Source organism: Microchirus variegatus, assembly GCF_963457635.1.
Source record: "Microchirus variegatus genome assembly, chromosome: 15".
NCBI classification, from domain to species: domain Eukaryota; kingdom Metazoa; phylum Chordata; class Actinopteri; order Pleuronectiformes; family Soleidae; genus Microchirus; species Microchirus variegatus.
This window is the reverse complement of record NC_139816.1, coordinates 16,549,061-16,563,959: the sequence shown is the minus strand read 5'-3', so window position 1 is coordinate 16,563,959 and position 14,899 is coordinate 16,549,061. Positions and strand designations below refer to the sequence as shown.

The 14,899-nt window shown below is 39.0% G+C and overlaps 1 protein-coding gene across 1 annotated transcript; it reads left to right on the top strand.

The window, feature by feature from the left end:
* The first annotated feature begins 10,537 nt into the window (after nucleotides 1-10,537).
* ngdn (neuroguidin, EIF4E binding protein) lies at nucleotides 10,538-14,206 on the top strand. Its single transcript, XM_083901372.1, has 11 exons — nucleotides 10,538-10,559; nucleotides 10,810-10,869; nucleotides 11,289-11,360; nucleotides 11,467-11,604; nucleotides 11,691-11,775; nucleotides 11,885-11,937; nucleotides 12,118-12,235; nucleotides 12,378-12,552; nucleotides 12,659-12,812; nucleotides 13,847-13,910; nucleotides 14,094-14,206. The coding sequence occupies exons 1-11, from the start codon at nucleotides 10,539-10,541 to the stop codon at nucleotides 14,111-14,113; spliced, it is 960 nt and encodes a 319-aa protein (XP_083757498.1). The 5' UTR covers nucleotide 10,538; the 3' UTR covers nucleotides 14,114-14,206.
* The last annotated feature ends 693 nt before the right edge of the window (nucleotides 14,207-14,899 follow it).

Genomic DNA, 14,899 nt, shown 5'->3' with positions numbered 1-14,899 from the left:
CACTCGGGGATGTGGGCGGGAGTAACCCACCAGGGTCTATCCTGTCCGGCCTCTGTTGACGCACTGACCCCCGAAACAACTGAGCAGCGATGTGAGCGGAATAAAACGGTGATGTAAACCAAGGTAACACACGCAGCTGGACCAGGCGAGCCACACTGTGGAGACAGGACTCACACCAGCCCCGGTACAGACCCTCAGCCCCCGCTGTCTCCTCTTAAAGAACATGTATAGGGCTTTACTCACCTCTGGAACGTCGTTAAATACGAGGGGAGATGCAGCCGACCGTTGTCTCCTGAACACATCCACACATTGCGGGCTGAGGAGGGAGGCACAGCGGAGTCTTTTCTCCACCCGCAGTTACGGTCACTCCTCCTCTGTTACGTCCGTGAAACCGAGAGACATTTACCAAGAGACGTGTCGTAGTTTGACTAACGGCGACACAACAGCTGTAGCTGACAAAGACCACCGGGGCTGCTGTCAGCCAGTCAACCCAGAGCGCGGCTAACCCTCCGCCGCTTGGAGATGTGGGATGCTACGCCGCTCTCCTGCTGTCGCTGCCCGACTCCAAGTGTCTTACTGCCGACATGACACCCTCACACCATGAGGCAGCGGACGAGTGCGTCAACTTCGGCTCAGAATGAAAACGTGTCGGTTGCTGCGCCGGTGGCGAACAAAGAGACGTTGGAGAAACGGCGCTGGGAGAAGGAGAAGCCCGTGTGTGTGAAGGTGCGAGGCTCCGGGTAACTTCGACAATGATCGGCTGAACCCGTCAAAGCGACGTCCCCTCGTGTCATTGTTGACGAAGATCGTTTCTGTATGAGAAATGAGTCACTCCGTGCTGAATTCACTTAATGCACGGTCACTTCCTGGTTTCCAATCAGTCAGCCTGCCTATTTCCGGTGAGCTGTTTGTCAACTATGTAGAGACGTTGGTGTCTATAGAAGTTACCAAGAGTATTTATATTTAGTGACAAATTAGTGGAAGTGAACTGGCCAGCTTATATTTTAGCAGAAATGTAAGTGACACATGCATTTAATCAAGTGTGCTCTCCGTCAGTCTGCATATATATATAAACAGAAATGTGTCTAATAAAATATAACTTTCCGCTTTGTTATTCACATTCTAAAGGCTCTGTGTGTGTAAGAATTAGTGATGTTTAATGGTGACACTGCACATTGTAACACATGGAAGCCTTTTCCAAGTGCATCAGGGAACTACGGTGGCCTTTAAATACAAAAAAGCATGTTTCACTTTTACAGAGTAAAAGCCTCTGCTTTATATATACATATATATATTTTATTTTTTTTAGACCCTACAATATTTCAGATACAGGCCTCTACCAAATGGTTGAGACGTCTGTTCATAATAAACCTTGTTTGCACAATTCATAAAGTACAACATTCAGAACAAGTCACATTAAGTGTTAGTGAGTTCAGCTTGATGCATTTTTCTATGAGATATAATTTGGTCGACCAAATGGTTGAGTAGTACCTTAAAGAGTTGAAAAGACAAAACACCCGATCTGGTTGCTCTATCTATTCAAGCTGCTGAAGAAGTATGGCAGCACAAGGCCCTTGCCTAAACTACATGTTATTTTCATTTTAGAGCGATTATACACTTACTGTATATAAACATACTTATGTGCAGTATATTCAATTTCTACAAATAACATTTTCATCATTTTCTGACATTTAAGGGTTCAAATATTGAAATTAACTTAAAGTGTGTCCAGTGTGTAACAAATGTATTGACAGAAATGGTCTGCCTGCACTTTTATGTGTGTACCACCAGTCTTGTATAAAGTACCCAAAAGGGATTCTTGAGTACCAAATCTTACCAGAAAATGAATTTGGTAGAAGTTGAAGCCACTTTTTTTATAATATAACTTCAGTAAAAGTCTTAAAAGTATATTTACATTTACTGAACTTAAGTATCAAAAGTCATTTTCTGATAACAAATGTACTTCCTTTTTAGAAGTAATACACTTGCATGTCAGTGATCTGAGATATTCTGGAAAACCAAAGGAGCTGAGGAGAAAATATCATCTATTTTTAAAGTTCTGCAGTTTTAACAAGAATGTTTATACTCAGTGAACGTGATGATGGACATAATGGCAGAGGTGGTACACAGAACCAGTAGCAGAGTGACACATCTGTCCTTTGCGTGCTCTCTGCTACAGGAGGCCTATTTGTAGTCCTGAGCCACCGCCTGGTGGAGCCACAATAACACAGTGATCTACAGCTCCTCCATGATTCAGGCTGCTATTCTCATGAATATATCATTGTTCAAATGTCGCTTGCAAAGACTGGGAATGTAACACAGTGTTCTCTCGTTTATCGTTTATATTTTATTTATTACTGCTGCAGCTGCAGCCGCCCAAACCTAACAACTATGTCTACTCCTCTTGTGATGTACAACAGTCTGACTTTTTGCAGGGTGCTGCACAGGGAGTTTTGTGAGCAGTCACAAAAGCCAATTAAAAATTATAATTAATAAATAAAACAGGAAATAAACCAAGTCGCGTTTTCTTAATAGTTTGTCATCTAATGTATCTGCCTTTTATCATAAAATATATGGAGGGGAATTACTACATTATACATATATATTAATATGTATATACACACACACACATATGTATGCTTGTGTTTTTTATTTAAATAAATATTTATCTGTTTAAAACACTCCCTTACAGTGTTTTCATGAACAAGCACCTTCTCTATGGCCTGGTAATGACAGCTGACCTACACTTGATGGCACCAGCACAGTTTTGTTCCTGTGAACACAGCACAAGTGTGATTTAAAGTGACATCACTTTAAACCTAGCTTAAGTGCTTGAGTGCAAACATGAAAGGAGCCGTAAAATGATATAAATGTTATTGAGACAACACTTTAAGGTCTGTTTTATGTTACCGCAGCAACACTGCAAATGTGGATTCACGTGGCGAGTTTGGTAGCTTTCATTTTGTGTCGACGACAAAAAGGGGGCCCTTCCAACCAGTGTTCATCACCATTATGTTATAAATAATCTGAGTTCAAAATTATTGTATTTATTTTTTTAAATGAATGAAATAACATGGAAAAACCTTGTAATAAGTAGGTGAAAATATAAATGTAAAGAACAATAAAATACTGTAAGTAGCTTTTAAAAAACTATATAAACTTAGTAAAAAAAGATATGCATTACATATTACATATTTAAGGATGTTTCCTACTGAGGTGAGGGGAGGGGAGGCGGCTGGTCACTGCACATTTCAGTAAAAACAGCCCTCAGTCTCCAAGTGTCGGGGGGCCCCCTATCAATTCTCCCCAAGCAGTTGCCTGCCTTGCCTGTTCACAAGCTGCGCCTCTGGGGATGAGAGATAATTTAAAAGTCATATATTTACACTTTAGGGTTTGTAAGTTTGTGATTTAGCTAGTTGATTTTTAACAATTAATAGCACCCACAGTCTATGCCTATGAATTCACTTTTGCAAAATCTGCAGAAAGGATGACTTAAGGGCTATAGAGCAGGGGTCTCACACTCAAATGACCTGGGGGCCACTGAGCAATGTAGTCTGCTAAGGAGGGGCCGTCAAGTAAAAAAACAAAACAAAGGCCAACTTCTTTGGAATTATCAATTGTTCAGTGGGAAGTGGGCGATTTTGCAATAACTCTCTTTCAGACGATTATTTGCAGAATTTCAAAATAAAAGTGTGTTGCTATTGAATAATGTAATTTACATTAAAAACGTATTTATGATGCAATGTGAATCTGTTAACTTATAAAAAAAACATACAGAAATCACTTATTATAACTTGATATAAGGAGACAGGTCACATGAAATCAATTTGAAGGCCACATATGGCCCCGTGCAGTGTCCGAAATGACCATGAGAGGGGCTGAGATTCCACAATGGAAGTCTAGTCTGACTGTGAGTGTGTGACAGTGGACCGTGTGTGACAGTGGTAGTGGGACGCTATCTGGGTGCCATCACAGCAAAGTATTTCACATGTGTGGTGGGAATCTGAAGCAAAGACAGCAGAGTGCCAGCTATAAACACGGAGGAGTGTTGGAACATGGAGGAGGGGCCCTGACAGTGGCTGAGCACCATTACCTGCTTCCACACTGAGGTCCACAGTCAGAGAGCATGAAAAAGAGAACACAGATGTCAACAATATTTTCCCAGAAGTATAATCCAATTTTATTTATGTATGTATTTATTTCTACATTCCCCACCATTGTCTTAATCTCAATCAATCTGGAATTCATACTATGTGAACTGAAAAAGTACATTCACACGTGCCTTTTTAACTTTGATAGAAGGTAATTTAATTCAAACCCTTTTTATCGGTCCTGGAACAATATGAATGTACAGTATATCATTTATTTGACTGTTCTATATTTAATTGTGTAGTTTATTCTCTATCATCAGAGTGAAAATATAATATAATGCATTATTATTATTATTATTATTATTATTATTATTATTATTATTATTATTATTATTAATAATAATAATAATAATAATAATAATAATAATAATAATAAATTAAAAAACACGTCAGAAAAACCAGCTACAGTCAATTTAAATATGAGTGTGTAGGTTTGATATTATGGATATTATAAACCTCTTGTAACTTTTACAATTTGCTTCAGTAATAATACAAACATATTTTATATATTTATTATATAATTATATAATTTTTATATTTGTTTTTAAAAAGAATAAACATGAGAATACAAGTGCAAAATAAGTGGACGGTGTGTAATCTAATATATACATTTAAGTGATGAAAAGTGCAACTGCAGTGTTAAAATGTCAAGCACAAAAGTGGACAAAAGTGAATGTTTCTGTTGTCTGAACTGGAGCCACAGACAAGAGTGGAGCCACTGTGTGTGTGTGTGTGTGTGTGTGTGTGTGTGTGTGTGTGTGTGTGTGTGTGTGTGTGTGTGTGTGTGTGTGTGTGTGTGTGTGTGTGTGTGTGTGTGTGTGTGTGTGTGTGTGTGTAGTTTGTAGGGTCTGCTGCTGTTGGGTAACCTGGAAGGGATTAGGTGAAACACAGTCTTTCTTCACTCTGTGGAGATGTTGCAGTCCTGGGACCACAGATTGCCCCACACGACGCTGCAGGACATTTCAACAGACACGGTCGCACAACAAAAGACGTGTGTGTAGCGCCTGTGTGAACGCACACTGTGTCACACTTTCACTCTCCTTTCTGTAAATCAAGAGAGATTATCACCTGTAACAACGATATGAAAACAGGGTTCAGGATTATGTAACAGGGGTAGTTGTTTTAAAGTTACAATAAATATTGTGTTAATCCTTGTGCTGTGTTGCTGCCTGTTTGGAGAGAGACATGATCAATGTGTTGTTTTAATGGGAATGTGAACAGCTGATAAAATGTGTTGCAGTCTTATGAAAGACAACCCACCTGAAGAAAATCAATCATTCAAGTTATTAAATCCTATGCCTTTTTCACCTGATGAGAAATGCAAATAAAACCAATCTCCTATATCAATTTACATATGTATGAATTGTGTCATATTTGTACACACAGTTTACACAGGTGTAAGTTTATTTAAATCTATCAGTACGGCGCCCGGTGACTATCCTTATACATAAACTTTGTGAAAATATTTATATTCTTTCATTTTTTTAAATTCAAACAGTTAATGAGTGAATGCCTTTGCAGTTCTGTATTCCACTATAACTCCACAATTGGAAATACGCTATAGTTATTTGTGCATTATATATTATGAAATGTAACTTTATGTACAGTATATGAGCATTTACAAGCTCGGTGAATATTAAGATACACACATATCTCTAAATCCTGTTTTTGGATTACAACTTCCTGAGAAGTTTTGTATGCATTTTTTTCAATTAGGTAATACATGTGAACAGTTAAAATATATATATACATATATATATATATATATATATATTTTTTTTTTTTTTTTTTTTTTTTTTTTTTTTTAATGGAGCAAGTCATTGTTATAGAACATGCTTGGATTTACTACATGGGATTGAGATTGGGATTTTGGACAGTATTGTTTGTGCTTTTGTGCTGTTGCAATCATTCATGTATAAGGACATGTTGAAAAATAAACCGTGTCTTTAAGAAAAAGTGCTGTCTGCTGACAAAATTCAAAACACCAGGCTGTCCCTCAATGTATGGAAGAAGACTTGCAAAAGGTTATGTTTTGAGAATTATGCATAACCCAGATTTTAAGACGAGATATGCAATTTAGACAATGGATAATGGTACAACATGTTATTGCACTATAACTAAAATGGTGTCTTGAAATCCTTTTATTATCTCTCAAAAACATTATAACATGAATTATTATTTTTTTCAGGTACCTCCAGGTATAAGGAATTGCAGTAATCACCCAAAAGACACCTCGTATCACAACATTTACAAAACTTTACAAAGTTATTCTTCCTTATATGTTAAACAGAAATAGGAGAAGGAGTCTGGCCTGGAGATATGTGAAGAAACCTGAACTGATATTTGTGAGGGTCAGGTCAGGACTTTACTCATTTCAGATCGTGGCAGGAACTCTGCTGGAAATGCACAACATGGTATTGAAAAAAGTAAAAAGTGACCTTCTGGATAAATGCTGGAGGAAGTGCACCACACGTATGGGAGATAATATCAATATTTTGTTCTGCCTGTCGTCTAATTAAAGAGCTGGTTAAAGAAATAAGGACTGTTTTTGGAATCTGGAACACTGGACTGCATTTATTAGTGAAATATACCACATAGAACATACATACCCATTGTATGTGTAGATAAAGACTAATGTTTCGTACTAATGTATGTTCCTTTATCTGGAAAAAAATATATATATATTCAAAATGATTCCAAACTGTAAGACTATATTTGTTTAGTTGGACCTTCATTAACATATATAATATCATATTCACTCTATTAAATCTGTAATCGAAATTAATCAATCTTAATGTGATTGGGTTTAAATGTTATTGTATTGAAGAAGTGTTTTTTAAGTTTAAAAAGAGGAAATGTATATAAAAACAGAGGTGAACATCTGTATTGCTTTATTCTGGTCTTTGTGGGGACCAATTTTTGACAATTTATAAGACGAGGGCACATTTATGCATACGTTTTTCCATCTATTACTAATTTCACAGCCATTTCTGTCACATTTACTGTTTTTTTTAGAATCAATAAACCAGCCATTACAGTAACAAAGCTGAGATGATGTCTAACATAACAATTAAAATTGTAACTTCAGAGTGAAACAGAAGACTGAAGTGGGAGTCATTGTCTTGGCTGCTCTCACAAGAACGTTCAAAAGCTTTTTGCCAAATGACATAACGTGAAACAAAAAAAAAATGTGTGTGTCTTGCTTGTTGCCCCACCACCACCGCCTCCTCGCCCACCCACAACCACCCCCCTATCTCTGTGTCCCTTCACTACCATCACAGCCACAGGAAGGCCCTGGCAGCCCGAAGCACTGATACTATCTCTGTGCTCCTCGTCTCCGTCCTCCACTGTGTCGAAATCTTGCCCATCCCACAAAGGGAAACCGCTGGTGCACAACGGTCCGCGGCGTGACGTCCGTTTCTGTGGCTACAGACTTATGGTAAATGATGTGACAGGTGCATGTTCCCTGACGGAGGATGCAGAGGAGGATCAGTGAAACATCCTGTGGACTGCATGTCAGAGTTAGATCAGGATCAGCGTTCCAAACGTTTTGCATGAGATATTTTAAGGTTTTCTTATAGGCAATCATTTATTTCATTTATTTCATTTACCACACGTTTATTTATAAAGCACATTTACACACATTAAAGTAATTCCACGCTCACTTGGGTGTTTCTGTACAGAGAAAGACACTTAGAAGTTATTGAATCTTCAACAAACCACAGGTTGTTGTGAAATCCTGTTGTGCAAGTATCAGGTCGATAATTAGGCAACGTTTTTTCGTTAAAGCGAATCAAGGAGCGAGTCAGTCTGTGGCACAGCATCTGGAGCCCCTTTTTCCAAAATGTTTAAAAGATGCTCCGGTGTGCAAGGTCATAGACCATCCTTTCAGAGGTCACAACAAACATACCCCCCCAAAAAAATGTTGTTTATTTGCAAATATCTGATTACTTAGCACATGTTTTTGTTGCCGTGACTGGCAAACGTAAGATTTCTCCATGATTCTGTTGCACACAAGGCTTGAACTGTTCTCTGGATCTGAAGTTCTTAGAGAGTCCCAGGAAACTGGCAATGCTGCTGGTGTGTTGCACTTTTCCTCTTGTCACAGTTTTAAAAGTCTGAGACTATAATAAACTAATTACATTCATTAAAAAAGAGGCTTCATATTAAAAAAAATTCTCAATCCACCACTGTGCGTGTGAGTGTGAGGCCACTGGATGTGATGCATGGACCTGGATGTTGTTTTTTCCACTCTGCTCAGATCCCAGTCTCTCCTACTACACCCTCCTCGACTCCCTGCATGTGCCGTTGTGACAGGATGTGTTTGAGAGTGTTTAGCTCCTCCGTCAGCTGCCCTATCCTCATCTGCAGCTTGTGGTTCTCCTCCTGCAGCTGCACCGCTCTCTGCTGCGTCAGCAGGATCCTCCTGCGAGCCTTGTCCCGGCTCTTCCTCACGGCGACGTTGTTCCTCTCGCGTCTCAGCCGATACTCTGCGCTGTCCTTGCTGATGCTCCTCTTGCTCACTGGGGCCCTCACAGTCGGTCGCAGGAAAACCGAGAAATCCTGGAGGTCACACAACACGACATGTTGCTCACACTGATGAGTTTGAATATTTATTCAAAAAGACAAATAAAAAGCCTGTCATGTTCACCTGCTGAGTGTTGGCGTGGCTCTGGTGGTGGTTGGTGCTGACCACGTTTGACATGTTGCTGAGGCAGGACGTGGAGTACGGCAGGTACGAGAGTCCCATCATGTGCTCGGCCACTCTGTCCTCGTCGCCCTCCCTCATCATTCCCTGAGACTGGCCGTACTGCAACATCTCCATGTGAGCCAGCTGACCGCCGGCTTCCGTCTGGACAGAGGTGACGGGGCTGAGAGCGTGAGTCTGACCTGGAAACACATTGGCCCACTCCTGGATGACAGAGGACACCCTGGAATCAGACATCTGTACAGATCCACAGGAGGGATTGGACAGTTAGTGGATACTTGTCCACTTATTTGAAAAGAAGACCACTGTGTGAATAAATCAGACAACTGCAATATAAAAAATAATGCTAATTTCTGCTTGTTAATTAAGTTGTAATAATTATTAAATATATATGAGGTATTAGATAATTCAAATTAGGGAGGAGAGGAAGAAAATAATAATAATAACATGCCATATTGCAGTTTATATACATTTTTTAGACACATTCTACAACATTAATGCCATAAGCTCTAAAGCTCATGAACCAACGAAGGATTTTAACTAAAGAATATTTAGACTTACTGTTTACTTATTGTATAGTCAGTGCAGTATGTGTAATTCAGAGGTACCTGAACCTTGCTTAAGTTTTTCCAACAACAAAAAAACCATAGCAGCTAAAGTTAAAGCTGTAGTGGGTTTTAAAAGGTAAGAGTTACTGTGTATAGACACCACTGCCACATACAATACATGTGTAAACAAATGTACACATTTACAGTAATATACCGTATTTGAGAGCAAGCAAAAAAAGCTCATTTATATGATCTTAGTGCAAAAACAACATAACAACATTTAAAATCTTAGATAATTCACTCAATTCATATTTTAGTAAAATTCAAGCAACAGTGTATATAATGACATGGTTATTTTAATGACTTTATGAGCAAATACAATTGGAAGTGCTCAAATGTGAATATTTGTTTCCCCAGTCGTCTGTGAAGGAAAACTGTGGCTCTTTTGGAGATTTGATGAAGTAAAACCTACATTTACTTATTACTAAACTAAAAAGCAAATGAATTACAAAATAAAAATAACTGTTTGATGCAACCTACATTCATACATAAGGACAACAGTAAAAATTAAAATAAATTTTTTTGTGGTTTTCTAATATTATTTCACAGCTGTGAGCTGTCAGACTCTGTGATTACGTTCTATATTTGTTGTTATTCACGTAGTTATTATTTAGATGAAGTTGTATTTATATGTAATGTAAGGATGTAGAGCCTGTTTGTTTAAAGGTGTGTTTAACAGCTGCAGAATAAAGTTCAGATGAGACTCACCATGACTCTTCTTCAGGGTCCAGTGAGGTGTGTGACAGTCAGAGGGGCATCAGGTTCTCCTCATATGATGGTGATGGTGATGATGATGATGATGTTCACTCCATCACTTCCCCTCCCTCCCTCTCTCCCTCCCTCCCTCTCTCTCTCTCCCTCTCATGATTTAATATAATTTCTCTCTCAATAATTCGGCGGTGTTAAACATTTGCATTAGTCCGTCACTATTATTTTGTGTGAGTTAAAGTAGCATAAACATTTACGTCTGCTACATTTCAGTTTAACGGCCATAAACGCCGACTCCACTAAAGCGATTTTAATAACGCTGCACGGGGCCATCCGCGGCTTCCGTAGATCGGCGTATTCAAAATGGCTGCCCCTGTTGACAACGTGAGTAGAGCTCAAGCATCTGTTGATTATTAAAATGCTTCTTTCATCTGTCAGTGTGTGATAGGTTATATAGGTATTAATTATGACCATTTTATTTATTTCGTATTCTGCCTCTGATTCTCACCTTTTTTGGCGTAGTCGCGGTGGTTTTAAAGACGGAGCTAACAGCTAGCCACCAGCTAACGTGGTTTCCTGCTTCAGTAAAAGTGTTTTTTTCTTTAAAAACATTGTATATTTCTTTTTCTGACAGGATTTGATTGAAAGTGATTTACCCCAAGCTGTGCAGCTGCTGAATAATCTCACAGAACAGGTACGACGACAACAACACACTGCGTTCGTGTAGAGCTCCAACTAACGATTATTTTCATGATCGATTAATCTGTCTGTAATGGAGCAATGGATGTGTTCTGGTTGTTAAAGTACTGGTCTTAATTTATCACCCATCATACATCAGTATGATAATTTTTCATCTGTTAATGGGTGGTCTGTGTGGTCATGGTTCATCAATAAATCTTGTCTTTTCTTCACCCGTCCCAGTTACATGCTTATATTTAATTTAATTTAATTTATTATAATTATTATTATTTATCTATTTGCGTTCATACTCACCAGTAATCAAAGTGATGTAAGAGTTGTGGAATTTATCGCATTGAATTGTATTAATTACTTGTGAGATATTGATTTTTAGTAACTTTCTTTTTTTTCCCCGACTGTCTCCTTTTTCTCCAGGTGGTTTCGGTCACGAGTCATGTCCGTGAGCTGCTGACTAAAGTCAAAGATGATATATTTGAGACATCAGGGGTGAGCTGATAGAAAATATCCTTACTATGAATGAATTACTGTGTGTTTGCCCCCTTCTCTTGTCTCTGAGTAATGTGTCTTCTCCGATTCTGTCCTCTCTCCGCAGGGTTTGTCTTTCTTGGACCTTCGCTATCACCTGCTGCTCTTCTACCTTCAGGACCTCACACACCTGATCAGCATTAAGGTTGAAGGAGGCAAAATAAAAGACAGTGAAGCCTTGGACAGGGTGGTCTCCATCAGAACAGTGAGACAGTGTGAATGATAGAGCAGCCAATTCATAACTGTGTACCTCACCTCGGGTTTCATCGCTTTCTCTCTTCTTTTTTTAAGGTCTTGGAGAAGATGCGACCTCTAGATCACAAACTCAAGTACCAGATTGATAAACTGGTTCGTACGGCTGTTACTGGCAGTTTAGGTAAGACTGATGACACAAAGATTTTGTCTTGTTTCTGTAAAAGATACAATTTTGTGTCTGTTGTTTAGTTAACAGCTGCATCTCTTTATGTTTTTGTTGTTGAATGTAGCTGAAAATGACCCACTGCAGCTGCGTCCAAATCCTGAGAATCTCATCAGCAAAGTAAGTCACCATCAACAAAAGCTCCCTCAGTGTCGCATTGTTTCCTCCACCTGACTGACACTCATGTAATCCTCACACAGCCCTTCATTCTTATTCTTTAGTCTTTATTGCTAAAACATACATTGTGATGAGACGTTTATTTGCTACAGTCTGATTTGTTGTTGTTTTTGATCAATCAAGCTGGATGAATCTGAGGATTCTGAAGGTGAAGCTGAAGGAAACGCAGGCTCAGAGAAGAAAGCAGCCCACTCTAGTGGCAAGAAATATATACCACCCAAGATTGTCCCAATGCATTATGGTAACGTTTCTTTTTTCTCTCTCTCTTTACTTCCTTTTATCAATACATTAAAGCAGCAAGAGTTGAGTATTTGTCGTAAAAGTGAATGAGATTAATGATGTCTATCATGCTGCTCACAGTTTTGTTTTTCCTCCTCCCGTAGAGGATGATATGACTGAGGCCGACAAGAAAAAGGCTCAGGAGGAGCGTCGGAAGCGAGCAGCTCTGAGGAGCTCTGTGATCCAAGAGCTGAGACAACAATACAGCGACGCTCCCGAGGAGATCCGAGATAGACGAGACTTCCAGAGTGAAAAGGACAGCCGCGAGGAGACGCACAGGTTTGTTGTTTTCCTTCACATGAGGCATTTCTTCACTGTGAACCGTCACCGTGATGATTATTATTACACATGAGGTATTATGTGTAACTTTTCTTTTCCGGTGCAGGAAAAACTATGAGGAGTCGATGATGGTGCGTCTCAACCTACCAAAACAGCAGAAGAACACCAGGAAGAGAGGCATGATGGCCATGTCCAGCCAACTGAGCAGTATCACACACTTCAGTGATATCTCAGCGCTGACCGGTGGTGAGGGCAGACAGGTGAGCGTCTTACTCTGCAGATATGGGGACACTGCTCTGGTGGATAAGCAGCAGAGCAGCTGACCAAATTTGAGCATTTGAAAATGTTTAAATGGAGGTGTTACATCATGTAAATTTCAGCCATTTTTTGATGTATTAGAGGAGTTATGCTAACTATTTGGACTGGAGAGAAACAGTCCTTTCAGTCCTTTTTTTTTTCTCTGTATTTGCTTTACATGCACTTAAATCCCTAACTTCTAATACAGGGCATCCTCACCATTATCATACTGAGGTCTGATAAACTAAGTAGTCATAAAACTGTTAATTTATTTTTTATAATAATATTATCAACAGAAAACAGTAGCCTACTACTACTAGCCTACTGAGGCATCCATTTTGCTTTACACACCACTCCCAAGATGGTGGCTAAGTTGACGCAGTCTATTTGTATACGTGTACAGTTGTGTTCTGGGTTGTTTGCAGTCTTATTAGGTTGCTAGGCGAGTGATTCAAGTCCATCTAAAGTGAGTTAATGAGCCTTTTAAAGTGTTTATTTAGTGCAGTTCAACCTGCAGGAGTCTCTGAATACTGCCAATGAACTCTGAATGTTTTCACTCTATATTAAAAAACTGCAGCTCTCTTTTAGTGACTGTCAAATTTACCACTCCGAGGTATTTATATTGTTATAACATATAACAAAGTGCTCCAGCACAGATCCATAAGTGAAAATAACTCTAAAGCACTTACTAAAAAATGAGCTGCAGAAATGAAACCAGGGAGAAAATGTGTCAGACGAGACGGACAACTTCTTACTATGAATCTTTTTTTTTAACTGATGTTATCAGTTCGCTCACAATCACAGGGCTGATCATTTGATGTAGTGTTCTCACTTCACCAGTGAAATATGAAGAACAACTTGTTCACTCGTTCCCGAGTGGGCAGCCTCTCAGGCCACAAATGGAATAGTTTCTCATCAACTCCCCTCCATTCACAATGAATTAATGAATCTGCAGTTTTAATTTGAAGAACTCTTCCTGTGTTCTTTTCCGACGCAGGACGATGACGGCACTCGTGCCAAGAAAAAGAAGAAACCCATGAAGAAGAAAACAAAGAGAAAAGGTGAGGATGTTAAATATTGGTGCAACTTTTCCCAAAGAGACTATTTAGTTTCTAACAAGTATATTTATATTTCACATTTGTTGTGCATTTAATGTGAAGTGCTCTGCTCCATGACTGTGGAACAGGCATACTTTAATTTTATAATCATATTTTTCTAAATCATGCTTTGTTTTGGCTTTGCAGCTTTCAAGAAGCACAGATAGACCTGACACGTGGAGACCAGTTGATACATCCAGTAACCATCACCCGCTGTATCATTGCTATATCTGTTGTATTAAAAATACATTCTGTGACCCTTTTACTTAATGAGTTCATTGACTTTGTGGGGGAACATGTATTTCTTTTCCTCCTTTAGAGGGCAGCGTTGTTGCCTTCTTGTCAGAGGTGACACAGACGACAAACACTGGAGATTTGCGCTCATTTCAAGATTTACTTCACTTTTTTTTCTTTCTGCTATTAAATAACTGCCGATTGCTGCAAGATCCAACAAGAACATGTGCAGCAGGACATCTGAGACATTTGAGGACGAGATCCACTCAGTCCACTTTGATCTTTAATGTGTTGAGAAGCAGCTGCCACATGTTCATGGTCCTAATCACTCACTGCAGCTTCATATAGAACCAGCTAACTGAACACAAGGACAACAAATGGTTTATATGTGGCTAGAGAAGACCCAATAAACTGAAGGTTTAATGATGGCCATTTTGGTAAAAGTATCACTTTGATGCAGAGGTGGTTCACTGCCAGTGGGTCCATAGAAAATATACTCATTAATTTGATACAGAGATGCATATTTCCATCTTTTTCACCTTCTGAATTCTCATTTTGTAATCTTAAATAGAATCAAGCAAATGAGTCACATACTCCATGGGACATATATGAAGAAGGTCCCTGAAACACTGGTGTCTTCAGAGTAAGATATCTACTTTATAGAAGTTATACTTACTTAATATACATAATGTGCTGAAGGTCATCGTTCACCTTCAAAT